This window comes from Lactuca serriola, chromosome 7, assembly GCF_051521515.1.
Source record: "Lactuca serriola cultivar US96UC23 chromosome 7, Lser_US96UC23_V15, whole genome shotgun sequence".
Taxonomy (NCBI): Eukaryota; Viridiplantae; Streptophyta; class Magnoliopsida; order Asterales; family Asteraceae; genus Lactuca; species Lactuca serriola.
This window is the reverse complement of record NC_136414.1, coordinates 176,252,703-176,270,700: the sequence shown is the minus strand read 5'-3', so window position 1 is coordinate 176,270,700 and position 17,998 is coordinate 176,252,703. Positions and strand designations below refer to the sequence as shown.

Sequence of the window (17,998 nt, the reverse complement as noted above, 5' to 3'; positions counted from 1 at the left end):
TTGCCAAGACGACAAGCATTACAAGATATAGAAAGACTGGTTTTATCATATGAAATAAAATTACCAGAAATTAACGACTGAAGAATGCGAGTTCCAGGGTGGCCCATGTGTTGATGCCAAAGAGAAACATTGGTTGTAAGGAGGGCGACAACAGATGGTGTTGTGGGATAAAGGTCACCTGTGGTATCACATCTAAGGAGCACCTGCTTGGTCATGAAATCCTTCATAGAAAAACCATATGCTTCAAATTCAATGGAGGCATTATTATCAGTAGTAAATTTATGAACATAAATCAAGTTTTTCATGATATTGGGTGTGACAAGGACATGATTTAAGTGTAAGGGTCGATGGTTTGTAGGAATTGTGGAATGGCCAGATTGGGTGACGGGAATGGATGAACCGTTACCAACAAAAACTGAATTATATGAACTTTTATTACTAACAGAAAAAAGTATACCTGAATCTGATGCGAGATGAGAGGTTGCTCCCGTATCCATGTACCAACTTGCATCTCCGGGGTCATTAAGTGCCATGGTGTTAAATGCAGTAGCGATATCAGTGGGTTGATCATTGTTCACCGGTGGAAACCATTGCCAAGGCGGAGGAATGGTAGCTGGTCGGTGGTGGTGGAGTGGTAGGCGGCTTAAGGGAGTGTTGAGCTGTCGTTTGTTGGAGCTTTTCCAAGGACGCCACAGAAAGGATCTTGGCGGCGCTATTTCTGGAAGGTAGACGGAAGGCGTGAAACTGCCCATGGTGGCGAGGCAGGCCAACTGTAAGCATCTGTCACACCCCAAAACCGGAACGGCGGAAACGTTCTGGGGTGGATGACGTCATGTCAAGTATCACAACACATGCATATAGTAATCAAAGTACAACAAAACATTGCATTAATAGTAATAGTTTTACATGGTTACATTACAATACACCAAAGTAATACAAGTAATAGAAATAAATACAGAGTGATACTAAGCTATCTTCATCAACTGCTCCGGGGATGTACCTGTCTAATTTCTGACCTGAGAATACAAGTTATTTGAAAAGCGAGTATCATCATTTTTACAAATGCTGGTGAGTTCATAAGTATTTAGTGACATTTATTCAAATAACTTTATAAAGTAGTAGTTTAAGAGATTTCAGTGTATTAGAGTCCTTTCCAGAAAATCCTATATTTTCTTTAATAAAAGCAGTCTTCTACCAAGACTGGTCAGTGATGTGTGGTAAACAGTAGTTTTCCCTAAATTGCTATCGTTATCAAAATACTGAATTTGATTTTTGGGGAAAGCAAACGACATCAGGGAATATCATATGCCTCAGCAGTGAGGACTGCTGACTAAGGCCAGGAACCATAGACTCCAGGAAAGTATCAAACGAACGACACGCCTGGTTCAGTCTAACAAGTGGAGACACAGACCCAGAAGGTACCAAATGAAAGGTACAACTAGTAAGGTCTAACAGAGTGAATACAGACCGCAGACGATATCAAATGAAAGATACGTCTAGCAAGGTCTAAAACAGTGAACACAATGAATACAGTGAATACAGTGGATTTTGTGAATACAGTGGATACAGACCCCAGACAGCATCAAATGAAAGATATGTCTTGTAAGGTCAAAAACAGAGGAGACAGACCCCAGACAGTATCAAATGAAAGATACGTCTTGTAAGGTCAAAACAGTGTGACTCTGAGAATGAGTTACCAGCATACAGTGTAAATTGCTGGCGAAATACCGTTACCTTAAGGCCAAAGAATTATAAGGTAACCCGGGATACTCGTAACCATACTGACTAGAGTACCAGATGCCCTACAAGCGTCTAAGATGTGACATTTGTCACCCATTGGCTTGGTAGGCCGGGACTGTAGCTAGCAGTCTGGGTGCGGGGTTGTCAATCCTGTATAGATCTATACACACAATGTCCGCTCTCCCTACAGGAGACTCTGATTACCAACTAGACGACGGAGAAGGCCGTGTCCTGAAGATGCATCCCAAATAGTGGGTAGAGACTTTCAACTAGTGGGTTTCTAATGTAAGTGTAGACTAGAGGTAGAGACACTTAACTGAACTGACTTGAAAATTTCTATATGTCCATACTCACATACATAATATATAACTAATGATTCAAACGACCTTCGGACGGCCATCCGATCCCACCAGACCACATCTCAACAAAGAAAAGGAAATAGGGCAGACGAGCCTTCCTAAGTCTTTCAATCATTACTTATATGTACCTATATAAGCATAGACATACATCTAACTACGACTGAGTGTGTATCAAGTAGGAGTGATCTTTGTGAAGTAGGAGTGTCTAACAAGTGAAGTAGGAGTGGTCGCAAGTGAAGTAAGAGCGTCGAACAAGTATAAGCGTCTCATAAAGTAGAGACGACAATAAGTGAAGTAAGAGCGTATCGAGTATAAGTAAAGTAGAGTCGATATCAAGTATAAGCGAAGCAGAATTGTATCACTAAGTAAGAGTATGAATAAGTATAAGCGTCCATCAGGTATAAGTGACTTCAAGTATAAGTGAAAGCGTTATAGAGTAGGAGTATAAGATAAGTATAAGCGAAGCAGCAATATTTAACAAGTAAAAGTATACGTCGAAAGAGGGAAACTCTGATGAAAAACCTTTATATCCGGAGAAAATCACAATTTGTATTCTTTTGTAAAATATGTTTGAAAACCTTGGAAAATCTTTCATAAACCAGTTTGGAATGAATTTAGATAAAACAGTATGAGTAAAAGTTTTGAAACAATTGAAAACCATTATAGTGTCCTACTCGTTAAAACAGTGTACAGTGGTAAAATCTTGTGCATGCGGGTTATCAATCACATGTGATTGATATGATAACTGGCATGTTTAAATTGTATTCCCCCCCTATAAAACATGTAAAAACATTAAAAAGGTTCATTCAGGGGTATGAACTCACCTGGTGTAAGTAGGTTCGACGAAGGTGCCGTTTGGGCGTTCGGTGTCACGCAAGGACTTGAACACACACAATGACCTATTTAACATATGATAACATATTTTCACATACAATTAGTATATTTAATACTAATTAAACAAATATACGCGCTCACAGGAGCGGAAAACACTTTGGTTAAGTGTTTGGGTGTCCCGGCTAGCGTCTAAAGGTGTGTATGGCTAAGGAATGGAGCTTACTATCCAAGAGTAAACCCTTATTACATAGTTTACGGCCCAGGGACATCTCACAATGAGTTTATGGCCGTAAACTCATGGTGATGGGTTCTAGGGTGTTTTAAGGCTTCTACTTGCTCATTGAATTATTCTAAGTACTTTTCCCAAAAGGCATGAGTGGGTTTGAGGCTTCTAAGGGGATTATCTTGGAGTTTACGGCCTAAGGACCCCTCCTAAGGGAGTTTACGGCCGTAAACTCTCATCCTTAGAGTTTTGTGAAGTTTAAAGCCCTCATATCACTTCTAGCAATTTATAATGGAGTGTGATGTTATTTTGGGGGATTAAAACTATCATTTGGGTGAGTTTTGGGGAGCTTACGGCCTAGACACTTGCTTGGGCCGTAAACTCCTTTTAATTCCTCCATTTCTTGTGTTTAATCCCTTAAATCCTTCCTAGCATTTTATAGAAATAGTCTAAGGTCATTTGGGGGACAAAAACCAACATTTTGGCTTGGTTTGGGGAGTTTACGGCCTTGACACATGTATGGGCCGTAAACTCATATTAATCCTCCAATTCTTAATGTTTAAGTGATCTAAACCCAAGAGAATAAGCCCCTAATTTATGTGTTAAGCCCTAGGGTGGTTTGGGAGTGTTTTGGAGGCATTTTGACAAGGTTTTGAGGGGTTTACGGCCTAAGCATGTGCTTGGGCCGTAAACTCATTTTTATGCCCTAAATCATTGTGTTTTGATGTTTAAACACTTCTAGGTAATCCCCTTAATTTATTTCCGAGCCTATAGGGACAAGTTTGGGGTCTTTTGGCCTTGTTTAAGGGGTTTACGGCCTAGGAAGGAGCTTAGGCCGTAAACTCCATTCTAACAGCTTCTAAGTCCGAATTTTGGGCCATAAACATGAATCAATATGTTTAGAATAGGCTAGGGTAAGCGGACTTACACTTTGGAAGCGTTTGGTCGCGGATTTGGGGCGAAAACGAGTCTAGAGAGAGAGTATAGAGAGAGAGTGTAAAAAGTATTCAAATGGAGTCCACTCACCCTTATATAGGGTTTTGAGTCGGGGCTCGGTGGAATTCTACCCAATACTGCCGTTAAACAGGGCTTTTGGTCGCACCCGATTTAGTGGTCGTCATAATAAAACTTAACATTTTCCAAATAAATGGAAATGTGTGTCCTGTGTTTTTATTTCCTTTTATCACGACTTAACGACATTTTAAATGTAAACAATGGAATGTTTATTAAATTGACGCCCTTTAATTAACGGAATTTTTATAACTGGAATATTCCGTTAACGGTAACGGAGAAAGGTAACGGGACAACTTGGGTTGTCACAGCATCCCATGGGTATAAGTAGGGGTTCTATAACTGGAATATTCCGTTAACGGTAACGGGGAAAGGTAACGGGACAACTTAGGTTGTCACAGCATCCCATGGGTATAAGTAGGGGTTCTATAGTGGCATCTGTGCTTGTCGAGAGGAGCTATGCGGCTAATTACTATCGGTGTGGGGTGGAGGACCATAACGACTGTTAGAGGAGTTGGTGGCTCGACGGTTGGTAAATGGGCGGCTGTTTTGAGATTGCTTATTGTTATCTGATCTGTGGTTGGCAACAAGAACAGAAGGAGATGAGCTGTGGTCGTGATGGCTTGATGATTGGTGATGAGTACGGTTGAGACGAAGTTCTTCAGAGAGAAGCATTGACCAGGCTTGAAGAAAGAAAGTAATGGATCTGTGTGACGGATTAGCATAGCAATGTTTTCAAATTTGGTATTTGACCGTTAAGCGTGTAGGTGACAAGAGTTTTCTCGGGAATCGGGGAGTCGATGTTGGCTAGAAGATCAGATAAGGACTTCAATTTCTGACAATAATCTGCAATGGTGCGGTCGCCAATGACTAAGGAGCGGAGTTCATTATCAAGCTCGATTACCCTAGCATCTTTATTGTCCCGAAAGAGTGCTTCAACGCTTAAACAAACTGACTTTGCTGCGGAGTCCGGTTTTAAGATCATGTTGAGTAAGGGTTGCGTCATGGTGCTATAGAGCCACATCTGGACAATGTTGTTGAGATTTTCCCATTCAACATCGGTGGGGCTGGTGGGTTTTGTGGTGCTGGTAAGGATGCCATGAACGCCAAAAGCCTTACAGTGAGTGGTAAAAAGTTTGCACCAAGCATCATAGTTGAGTTCGTTTAAATCAAGGATCATAGGAACATATGCCTTGATGTTTGTAATACCGTATGGTTTTTTATAAGCCATGTCCAAGAAAATGAGAGAGGGAGGAAAGAGAGGGACGGTGGAGGAACACCGCTTGAGAGTGGGGAGAAGAGAAGTAGAGCCGACTGGATTAGGGTCACCAAGGATCAAAGAAAGATCTCTAATACTATGTTTGACACGTAATTTCCCATCTGTGATTTCATTGAACATGAATGAATAAATATACAACACAGTGGGCCTTAGGCCAATATACAAGATCAATACAAATGTGCTAGTTATCCTTCCAAATATAAAGCAATACACAAGAATATATATATATATATATATATATATATATATATATATATATATATATATATATATATATACACACACATATATAGGCGTAGGTTCAGATGTGGATTGACATCTATTGTGTGGACGAGTGGACAATGCTATTCTATGAGAATGAAAAGGAAAACATGTTGTTTGATAATGTGAATACTTTCAATCTTATATACCTATTCTCATTATTACACATTTTCACTAAATAAATCGTCTATAACGTTATTATAGACATTTTTTGTTATTTTCATTATGTCAGAATATTTATTGAGTCGTATTCTGTAAGAATAAAAATGAGTGAAAAACAATGTCTGAGAACAAAATGAATAAGAATTAGTGAGATTGCATTAAAATAACGATAGTTTTATGAGGTTGAACATATTCACATTACTAAACAATTTATTCTCTTTGTAATTTTCATAGAATAGTATTGTTCACGCGTTTGCACAATAGTTGTTCATCCACATTATAACCTAGCCCTATATATATATATATATATATATATATATATATATATATATATATATATATATATATATATATATATATAGTTAGGTTCAAATGTTTTCACTATCTATTGTGTGCATGTATGAGTGATTCTGGACCAATCATTTTAGTTATTTTAAGAAAGTAATTAATGCATATTAAATGTTGAAGATGTAATTGATATTCATTATATCTTCAACATGTAATACGCATTAATTACTTTCTTAAAATAACTAAACTGATTGGTCCAAAATCAATCATACATGCACACAATAGATAGTGAAAACAAAATAACCTAACTATATATATATATATATATATATATATATATATATATATATATATATATATATATATATATATACTCAAGCCAAAATTGGTATGAGTGAACTTGATGAGGATTCTAATGGTTTCATTCAACCTTATGTGTGTAACTTGGTATTGTTTCTTCATTATTAATATTGATTTGTTGGAAATTAATCATGTTTCTTAAAATTTCGTTTTATTTTAATTTTTATGAGCATTGTGCATTTGCATGACAGGAAATGGAGGCTTATATCAGAAGTCTTATTCCTAATTTGGCTCAGCTTTGTGACATGCCTACAAAATTTGTTCAAATGTGTTGCCACATAGTTGTAAATAAGTTCTCCTACTTTTGTGATCTGACTAGACGACGTTTATCACTCTTATTTCTTTTTATTTTTTTTATAATATCTTACAGTTTTCAATATGGTATACAAAACCATCATGAAAGAGCTCCTAGATGACTATGTATAAGTGTCTACTCTACAGATAGGGACCAACTCTCTTTCGCATACTAATCTTTTGCTAACGTCAGTAAACGTGATGATGTTTGTATGTGATTAATAAGTGATGGTATTTACCAACCTAGTCTGTGTATGATTCGTCCTAATCATAAACACGTTCTTATGCATTACATTTTATTAATAAAACACTCATTTTCTACAAAAAAGATAAATTTGATAACATAAAAAGCATAAAAACTTTACAAAAAAAATATTTCAGGAACGATTCACTAATATAAGATGAAACATGGTTGCTAATCTAATTTTCTAGTAGCGTACCAGCCCACTATTTCTTCAATTCCGTTTAATGATAATAGAGTAAATTACATGAATGGTCCCTATGGTTTGGGGTAATTTACGCGTTTGGTTCCTAACTAATTTTTTTAACTCGAAAAGTCCCTAATGTTTGTTTTTGTTACGTATTTGGTCCCTACTATTTGTTTTTGTTACGTGTTTCATCCCTATCTTACCTAAAAAGACTATTATTTAAATAGGGAAAAATGGTGGGATAGATAAGGTAAGGTGAGTGGAATGGATTCGAGGTGTGTTTATTTAAATAAATTAAAAAATCAATGAAAAAATAGTCTTTTTAGGTAAGACATGGACCAAACGTGTAACAAAAACAAACTGTAAGGACCTTCCGAGTTAAAAAAATAAGTTAGGGACTAAACGTGCAAATTACCCTAAACCATAGGGACAATTCGTGTAATTTACTAATAATAATAATAATAATAATAATAATAATAATAATAATAATAACAAAGCAGCAACATAATAAGTTTCCAAAGATGATTTTTTTAAAGAAGAGTATTTTTTGGGATTATGGAAGCTTAGCATGATTGGAATATCTGTTTTCACACTCATATTTACACCCAAGGTTCTAAATGGCGTGAGTCGTGGCGTGGCGGCAAGGTCAAGCCTCAAGTTTAACGAGCCATGGCGAGCCATGGCGTTTTTCAAGGCGTGATGTAAGACGGCGATTTTCTATTAATTTAAAATTATATTACCACATAAATATAAATTTATATTAAATATAACTACTTTTTATAAGTGATAGATCAATAACTAGTAACAAAAATTTAACGAAAACCACAATACATGTATCTCCGATTAGAAAAGACATAACAAAGAGCAAAAAACCGTGTCTCAAACGAAAAAACACGCGCCGTAACACGCCATAACGCGTCATGGCGTGCCATATCACGCCTTGCCACGCGCCACGCCTAACGGTAACGTTATGAGGTTTTTCGTAACGGCGGAGCCACGCCTCACGCCATGGCACGCCTTTTAGAACACTGTTTACACCTACGGAAGTCGTAAGTGTTTGGTATTATCCAATCAAAAATCTGAATGTTTCTGTTTATTTTAATAAAAAAGGTAGTTTATCAATTTGTTATTAGTACATTTTGTCAGCTTACAATTTGTTTTGCATCTTTTAACTACCGAGATTTGTGAAGTCATCCTCTTAGTCATTGTTTACTATAAATATCATCGTCTTTAATCTACTATTTCCCTGCTGAAAGCTGTTTCTCTGTTTATTTTAATCCTTGCTGAGAGAAGCTTGGAAAGAGACAATTCTCATCAAATTAAACGAATAGAATGTGGTCTATGTAGATAACAATTTGTTAAAGAATTACTAGTCATCTCCGCTGGAAATAATCACAGAATTTGAATATATAAAGAGTCAATTACACGAATGGTCCCTATGGTTTAGGTTAATTTGCGTGTTTGGTCCCTAACTTATTTTTTTTAACTCGGAATGTCCCTACTGTTTGTTTTTGTTACGCGCTTGCTCCCTGTCTTACCTAAATATACTATTTTCCATTGATATTTTAATTTATTTAAGTAAACACACCCCCAACCCCACCCCACTCACCTTACCTTACATATCCCACCATTTTTTCCTATTTAAATAATAGTTTTTTTTAGATAAAACATGGACCAAACGCCTAACAAAACAAACCATAAGGACCAAGCACGTAACAAAAACAAAACAAACGTGCCCATTCGTGTAATTTACTCTTATATAAACAACATTGCCAAATTCCAATCCAAGTACACTTAAATTTGCATTTTCTCATTCTTCTCTGATATCATGGCAAAATTGTTGCATTTCTTTATGCTGACACTTGTCCTATATGTTCCTCAATCTATCTTAGCAAATGAGTTTTCATCTTCAACTCAGTCATTCCGCCATAGTGATGAGTGCTCTATATTATTCCAGTTCAAGGAGGACATGTCTATAAACCACTCTGCATCCTCTGATCCTCATGCTTATCCAAAGGTTGCTTCATGGAAGCTCAACAAGAGCGATTGTTGCTTTTGGGATGGGGTTGAGTGCAGTGAGAAAAGCTCAGGTCATGTGATAGGGCTTGACTTAAGTAGCAGTTTTCTCTATGGTCCCATTAACTCCAACAACTCTCTCTTCAACCTCATCCACCTTCGTACCCTAAACCTTGCAGATAATGATTTCCAGTTCTCTCAAGTTCCATCTCGAATAGGAGGTCTCTTGCACTTAGCAAATCTAAATCTCTCCTATTCTCTTTTCGGTGGTCAAATCCCGAATGAAATCTCACAACTTACCCAATTGATTTCCTTGGATCTAACTGGAAACCCATTAAAGCTACAAGCTCTTAGCTTCAAAAACCTAGTTCAAAACATAACGGATACTCTGAGAGAACTCATTCTCTCAGGGGTCAACATAGATTCTGAAGTACCTGTTATCTTGACCAATACCTCTTCCATAACATCACTCGTTCTTAGAGATTGTGGGCTTAGGGGTGAATTCCCAACAGGTATATTTCATCTACCAATGCTGCAACATCTTGACATTAGTGGTAACCATGATCTTTTTGGTTATTTACCAAAGTTTCATGCTAACAGTCAACTTACGAATCTGAACCTCGCTGAAACAAATTTTCATGGCATGCTACCGACGTCAATTGGGAACCTCATACACTTGAATCAGTTGGATGTAAGTGGTTGCAATTTCTCAGGGCCTCTTCCTGGATCAATCAGCAACCTAACACAGCTTACACTTCTGAGGCTCGATTATAACAGGTTTTGGGGGCGTATTCCTTCTTTGGTCAGCCTATCAAAACTCAGTTATCTGATACTTTCCTCCAATGAATTTGATGGAAGGAACCTCTCTGCATGGCTTGGTAAGCTTCCAAACCTCTTACATTTGGACCTTAGGCTTAACAATCTAAGTTGTGAGATCCCATCATCTATTGGGAATCAAACACAACTTAGACAACTTTACCTCAACTACAACAACATGGTTGGTGAAATACCTTCCTCACTTGCGAACCTAACACACCTTACAGACCTGATCCTCGGGTTTAATGACTTCACAGGCCGAATTCCCTCTTTAGAAAGCCTCTCAAACCTCAACGTTTTGTTCCTCTCCCTCAATAATTTTGATAGATGGAAGCTTCCTGATTGGCTTGGTAAACTAAATAAGCTTACTTATTTGCAACTTGTTGCTGTCAATCTGTATGGTGAGATCCCATCCTCAATTTTTAACTTGACCCAAGTTGAAGATTTATTACTGTCATCAAATCAAATTGAAGGTCCAGTCCCACCTTTTCCAAGTACCATGACAAAGCTAACGAGCTTAATCCTTCAAAAAAATCAACTGAAAGGCCCCATCCCAAGGTCATTGCTGAATCTCCAAAATCTTGAAGCAATTGTGTTGAATGATAATAACATCAACACCACAGTGGAGGTTGACATTTTCCTTGGTCTCAGGAATCTCAAGCTTCTCACTCTAGGGGGAAATAGAATCACACTTTCTGTCATTACCAACATTACCAGTGACATGCTACCAAAGTTTGAAATCTTAAAGTTGGAATCCTGTTACATGAAAGTCTTGCCTGACTTTCTTAGATTTCAAGATCAACTGCAGGAAGTGTATCTCGATGACAATGAAATTGATGGGCTAATACCCGAGTGGATGGGGAATGTTAGCAAAGAAACACTGCAAACGCTTTCTCTTTCCAAAAATTCCTTAATTGGTTTTGAGCAGCATTGGCCAGTTCTTCCTTGGGTTGGTTTACGATTATTAGACCTGAGTCACAATATGTTGCATGGATCGATCCCAGTTCCATCATCAACCACCATGAACTATTTGGTATCAAACAATAAGTTATCTGGCAAAATTCCACCATCCATATGTGATTTGCACTCCCTCCAGTTGCTTGATTTGTCGTTTAACAACATTAGTGGCTCAATTCCTCCATGCTTGGAGAAACTAAGTAGTTCGTTGTTAGTGTTGAATCTTAGGGGTAACACTTTACAAGGAACCATTCCTAATGCTTTCAAGAATGGAAGCAAGCTTCTAATGATCAATTTAAGTGAAAATCAATTAGAGGGACAGATACCAAGATCATTGGAAAACTGTGCGTCACTCCAGATCCTTGATCTTGGAAATAATTGTATGGAGGACCTGTTTCCCTTCTGGCTGGGAGCACTTTCAGACTTACAAGTGCTCATACTTCGGTTTAACAAATTTAATGGTGCTTTAAAGATCCCAAGTAAAAGCAACTCTACATTCTCAAAATTACGCATCATCGACCTCTCGTTTAATTCATTTTCTGGTGATCTGCCACATCAGCTCTTCCAGGATTGGTCAGCAATGAAGGAGACAGAACAAAATGCAGCGTATATGGAAGCAAATGTTGATATTTTTGGGACAAAGTACTACTTCTGGTTAGGAAATTATTCATACTCCATGAATATGACTGACAAAGGTGTAAAGACGGAGTATGAGAAAGTTTTGAACATCTTTATAGCAGTTGATCTCTCAAGTAACAAGTTCGGAGGGGAGATTCCAGAAGCCATTAATACCCTTAGTAATCTTCGGTTGCTCAACCTTTCCAATAATGAGCTTTCAGGTACCATCCCATCTTTCATGGGGAACTTGAGAAATCTCGAATCACTGGATCTTTCTAGAAACAAATTCTCTGGATCGATTCCTCAAGAGCTGGTACAACTGAATTTTCTCTCATTCTTCAATGTATCCTTCAACAAACTTATTGGCCCCATACCACAAGGTGGACAGTTCAGCTTTCAGAACATGTCTTACATGGGAAATTCAGCGCTTTGTGGGGAACCTTTATCCAAGGATTGTGGGGATCCAAAAGCATTAGAGCATCCAACAATTTCATCAGCTGAAGCTACTTGGTCTGACTTGCCGAGTGGAGTTGATTGGGTTTTTATGGTATCAGGAGTTGCAAGTGGGCTAGTGATAGGGATTCTTTTTGGAGGCCATCTAACCAGAGGTTGTTACAAGTGGTTTCTCAAAAGATTCAGAAATTGAAAGAAGTGACGACAACAAATGGGAGGGGAATGAGGGAAGGAAGACTTCTGATTTATTTGTCAGATGAATTTTTTAGTGAGCATGTATATAGAGTAATTTATAGTTTCTGTCCATGGCGTATTCTAGGCTTGGCCCATGTATTGTATTTTGTAAGATATAGATATAAAGAATAACAACCAGCCTCCTTTCACAGGAAAATACGACTGATTACATGGTATTAGAGTTGTAACTTATTGTCGTATTCTTCCTTTTTCTCTTCTCAATCTCCCTCTCTCTCACTCTCGCATCTCATCATGCCCTAAACCCTAGTCGCATCTCGCCTTTCACACGCAACGTCTTCTTTACGATGGCAGGCAACAAGGACACATCTGAAAAGCCATTTGGAATCACCAACATCAAAGATTATTATAGTAATCCATAAGTTTTATAAAAAAGGAAAAAGAGATGGTGCAACCACGTTTTTGGAAGCTGTCCAATTCATCATATCCTTTTAATGAAGGTTGTTGCCATTTTTAATGTTTTCCTTTATGTTGTAGTTGAAAAAAGTCAGAAGCAGTTGTCTTGTTTAAATGATTTTTCTCTTTGTATTAGTCTAGTTTTTTTTTAAATAAAAAAAGAAAACAAACGTGACAGCAATTTAGTTACAATTTTGGCATTTGTTTTTTTTCTTTTTCTCTGCACATACGAAAGCAAAAGTTCTCCATCTCCCTTCTCTATTTTTTCTACAAAAAGACAAGTGATTAAAAGGTAGTAAACCAACATTTGGTATCAGAGATTATACAAGTTTATGCCAAAATATCAACCCCGTTCTGCATCCATGGGAGATTCGTCAAGGAATGAGAAGGATGGTCAGATTACACTACACTATCCTATGCTATCAGGAAACAACTATGCTGCATGGGCCATTAAAATGAAAGTGTTCATGCAAGCACAAAGTGTTTGAGATGCTGTAGAACCAGAAGATGTAGTTGAAGTTAGAAAAGATAAGATGGTACCTGTAGCCATCTATCAAGGAATCCCAGAAGATATGTTGTTGTCATTGACAGAGAAACAAACAGCAATGGAAGCATCAAAGACTCTAAAAATTATGTACACTGGGGCTGATAGAGTAAAGACAACAAGGGTGCAGACGTTAAAAGCAGAATATGAAGTTCTAAGTGTGAAGGAGATGGAGACAGTGGATGAGTTTGCTATGAAGATAAACAATATTGTAAGCAATATTCGGGCCTTAGGAGACAAAGTTGACGAAGCATATTTAGTGAAGAAGCTACTACAAGCAGTTCCATCAAAGTTTTTGCAGATTGCATCAACCACTGAGCAATTCGCAGATATTGATAAGATGATTGTTGAAGAAGTTGTTGGTAGGTTGAAAGCTCACGAGGAGAGAATCCGTGGGCACAGTGAAGTTGAAGAAAAGAAGCTTCTATTGACTCACCAAGAGTGGTCTGAAAGAAACAAGAAGCAAAGAGAAGAGTACTCAAAATCCTCTCATAGATCCTACCATAGTAGTCCAAGCAAAACGAGGTCATGGAAGAAGTCATGGCAGATGGAATAACTATAGCAACCGTGGAAGAGGCCATGGAAGAGGTGTTGTTGAACAACAACGACAAGGAAATCGAGGGTCATCAAACAGTTACGGCAAGAGCAAACTTGTAACACCCCAATTCTGGTATGATATTTATATTTTTATTTATTGTTATTTTTCTTCAAGTTTTAAGGGGAACTCGACGAGTCGGTAGCTGGACTCGTCGAGTAGAGTCGGGATTTCGAGCACGTTTAAGTTGGAGACTCGGCGAGTCTATATTCCGGACTCGGCGAGTCCGCCAGTCTGGATGGAACCCTAATTTCAAGGGTTTGCACCCTATTTAAACAACTTTTGAGGCCACAAGTCAGCCCCCATCACCCCTCAGAGCATCATTCTCGAAACCTTAGAGCCCTCTTTGCATTTTGTGTGATTTTGGTGTGTTCTTTGAAGATCTTGGTCGAAAAAGGAAGATAGATCAAGAGGAGAAGAAGGAGATCCTAGATCCTTGAGGAATTTCAGAAGATAGTAAGGTATATCTTGGCCCTTTTCTGTTTCTATGCTTAAATCCCCTTTTTGAAGCCATTAAATCTATTCTTGAACCATTTCTTGGCTTAGTAGTAGCATAGAGGACTCATGGAGTTGAATAGCCTTCGGATCTATCTAGGTTTGAATTCCAGAAGCTTAGATCTAGCACCTTTATGGACCCATTTTGCATGGAAGCTCTAGATCTACTCTTATAGTGTGCTTTGAACCTTAAAACCTTCATTTGATGTTATTTACACGTAAAGTTGGAAACTTTACGTGTTAATCATGTCCCAGGAACCCATATCTATTAATGGTATGGACTGGTTTCAAGCAGAGTCGAGTATATAGTGTTTGCATGCATACGACTCGGCGAGTCGTTCTTCAGACTCGGCGAGTCGAGTCGCGAGTCCCCTGTTTTCCCTTTTTCGAGTTATGCCGAGTGGAACCAGTGAGTGAGAGATGGACTCGGTGAGCTAGAGGGTTAGATTCATTCGTGGAAGAACTCGGCAAGTCAATGCCCTGACTCGGCGAGTCCAAGGCAATCTTCATGCCTCAAGAACAGACTCAACGAGTTGTTCATACAACTCGGCGAGTCACAACTAGAATGTTCATCTGATGAAGGAGAACTCGACGAGTTGTTCATACAACTCGGCGACTCGGATGCAAATTGTCGGAACGTTAGTAGCAAAGAAGAACTCGCCAAGTTTGTGCCAAAACTCGACGAGTAGTAGCGAGTAGAATCAAGAAAGTAAGAGTAAGGACTTGACGAGTTGGCGACCCAACTCGACGAGTTAGGTCAACTGAATGTTGACTTTGACAGTTAGGTTGACTTGGACTAGGGGTAAGAGAGTCATTTTACCCTCAATATTATTATCAGTATTTGATTGATGGTTCTTATGGAAATTGTAGCCGGGGTGAAACCGGAGCCGCAACAGACAAATTCTGGAGCAGTCCTTTCAGCAGCTAGGCTACGTGGTGAGTTTCGTTCCAGTAGGAACGGGTCTACGTGTAAGTCCCTAATTTGCCCGTGTATCAGTCAGATCCGTTTGATGGTGCGGAATCTCAATCAAACAGATGATGTCAGATAAAAATATAAGAGAATGAGAAGAAGAATTAACATGAATCTTGTATGTATTGATATGAATTATGATCTGGATACAAGAGATTCACACACACATAAAAGCTCTTGTTTCTCTCTGGCTGTAAACTCTCTACTGTTCATCTATCAATACTCCTCACCCTAACACCTCTATTTATACTTGAATATGGGCCGGACACACATCGGCCGTAAATGAGTTTACGGTCGTAAGGTGTTTACGGCCGTAAAATCAGCCGTAAATGTCACACCCCAAAACCAAGAACGGCGGAAACGTTCTGGGGCGGAGGACGTCATGTATAGTATCACAACACAGTAAATGTAAATAAGTAAACAACATCATCCATTGCATTAAATATATAATTTTAATACAAGTGCGTTCTGTACAATTATAGACACCAAAAATAATGTAACACAAAATAATATGAGATGAGTCTTGAATGCACTCCATCTTCTCAAAAGCTGGCCTCGGTACCTGTCTACTGATGACCTGAGAATACAAGTTATTTTGAAAGAGTTTATCAGCATTAAGCTGTTGAGTTCATAAGTATTTTAGTGTCAATGTTTGTTGGCAAAAACGTTTGAACCTGTCTCAATGTATAAGTATGTAAAAATGTAAGTAAATGTTTGAAAGTGTTTGCAAAAGTTTGAATCTCTCAGAAAATCCTATATTTTCTATAAAAGTAACCTTCTACCAAGGCTTAACTGTCTTGTATACTCGTTTGTTGTAAAAGTGTGTAATTACCCAAGTAACTATCATTTAATAAAATATAGTTTGTACATTAATGCTGAAGTGAGATTATCACTAAAATATGTAATGGGTAAATCATTGTAGTACGGTAGCTTTGTATAATAAGAACTACTGCTGTACTAATTACTACCACCTTAAACCGGATTTATATTAAGGTATAATGTGATAAATTGCACCATGCTATCGACTGGTAACAACGACATAATGAGTGGTCGTAATAAAGAAATGACGTTTGGCACCCGCAGACCTGCAAGTCCGGCTGTAGCTAGCAGCAAGGTGTAGGATAGTCAATCCAGTATAGATCTATACGCAAACTCACGCTCTCCCTCCAAGAGAATTCTGGCTACAACTCGGGCCATGACATTTAAGGCATGCTCCGACACAGTGGATCACAATTGTCAACGTATTCATGTATATGTAATGTTTCTCGTTCTAGTATAGCTGTATATGTACTTGTTTCTAGTATAGCTGTATATGTACTTGTTTCTAGTATAGCTGTATATATACTTGTTTCTAGTATAGCTGTATATGTACTTGTTTCTAGTATAGCTGTATATGTACTTGTTTCTAGTATAGCTGTATATGTACTTGTTTCTAGTATAGTTGTATATGTACTTGTTTCTAGTATAGTTGTATATGTACTTGTGTTACCCCGATGGTAACTAACTATTGATGTACTGATAAGTATAAAAATGGAAGTACTTTTATGTCTATACATGTATATATGATATATAAGTAATATGGAAACGACCTTCGGATGGTCACCCGAAATCCCACCAGACCACATCCAAATCGAGAAAAAGGAAATAGGGCGGATGGCCTTCCTAAGCCCTTTAAACATTATTTATATATTTATACATATATGGGCATGCAATTGTATATATAAAAGCATAAATAAGTTTTCATAAGACATTTGAAGCATAAATATAATTTCAAGAGAAGATCGACTTGATGTCGATCTATAAAACAATTTGAAGGCATAAGTTGATGAAACAGTTTAAGTATAAGAAGCATTTGTTTGAATCACAGTCTATAAATAAGTTTGGATAGTAAAAGAGTTTGTAAAACATTTCAAAGTAAAGTAGTTTGATAAACAGTTTGAACAGTGGTAAAAATCGTTGTTTTCCTAGTTATTAATCACATGTGATTAAATGCAATCACATGTGATTGAAGCAATAACTATAAGTATTTGACTTGTATTCCCCCCCCCCCCCCCATAAAGTATTTAAAACATTTTAAAATCATTTCAAAGGTTGATTTAAGGGGTATGAACTCACCTGTGGTGAGTCGTTTGAATTGCAGTGTCGGATACCGTGCTAGGTGGCAAACGGAGACTTGTTTACACGCACGAGCCTAGTTATCATATAATAAGCATATATATAACTAATTAGACAAATAATAACTTAGTAAATAATTTAGTACACTTAGGAACATGTAAACACTTTTTATAAGTGTTTAAGGTCTAAATGGTTGCATCTAAGCTGCTACGGGACAAGGCAAAAGGGTTTGAAACATCAAATGGCCTTGCATAATAATTCACCACCCAAAAAACCCCACCCTTTGGAGTTTACGGCCGTAAACTCATGGGTTTATGGCCGTGAACTCCTCACATGGTGGTTTTGGGTGTTTTAAAGTGTTATCTTGATCCTAGAACACTCCTAGCTTTGTTGGAATAACACATGAAGTAGTTTAAGGCCCTAGAATGCTCCATAGGGGAGTTTACGGCCTAAAGTCCATTTACCCTAGAGTTTACGGCCGTAAACTCATATGGGGTGATGGCTTTTAATTGTTTTGAGGCACTTGCACATC

The 17,998-nt window shown here is 37.8% G+C and overlaps 2 protein-coding genes across 2 annotated transcripts; one reads left to right on the top strand and one right to left on the bottom strand.

The window, feature by feature from the left end:
* Positions 1 to 4,885: 4,885 nt before the first annotated feature.
* On the bottom strand, positions 4,886 to 5,566 carry LOC145064578 (uncharacterized). The gene has a single exon (XM_079012000.1). It carries the CDS (start codon positions 5,564 to 5,566, stop codon positions 4,886 to 4,888), a length of 681 nt encoding a protein of 226 aa, XP_078868126.1.
* A 3,501-nt stretch (positions 5,567 to 9,067) lies between these two features.
* On the top strand, positions 9,068 to 12,533 carry LOC145064900 (receptor-like protein 6). The gene has a single exon (XM_079012263.1). The coding sequence runs from the start codon at positions 9,068 to 9,070 to the stop codon at positions 12,290 to 12,292; it is 3,225 nt and encodes a 1,074-aa protein (XP_078868389.1). The 3' UTR covers positions 12,293 to 12,533.
* Positions 12,534 to 17,998: the final 5,465 nt, after the last annotated feature.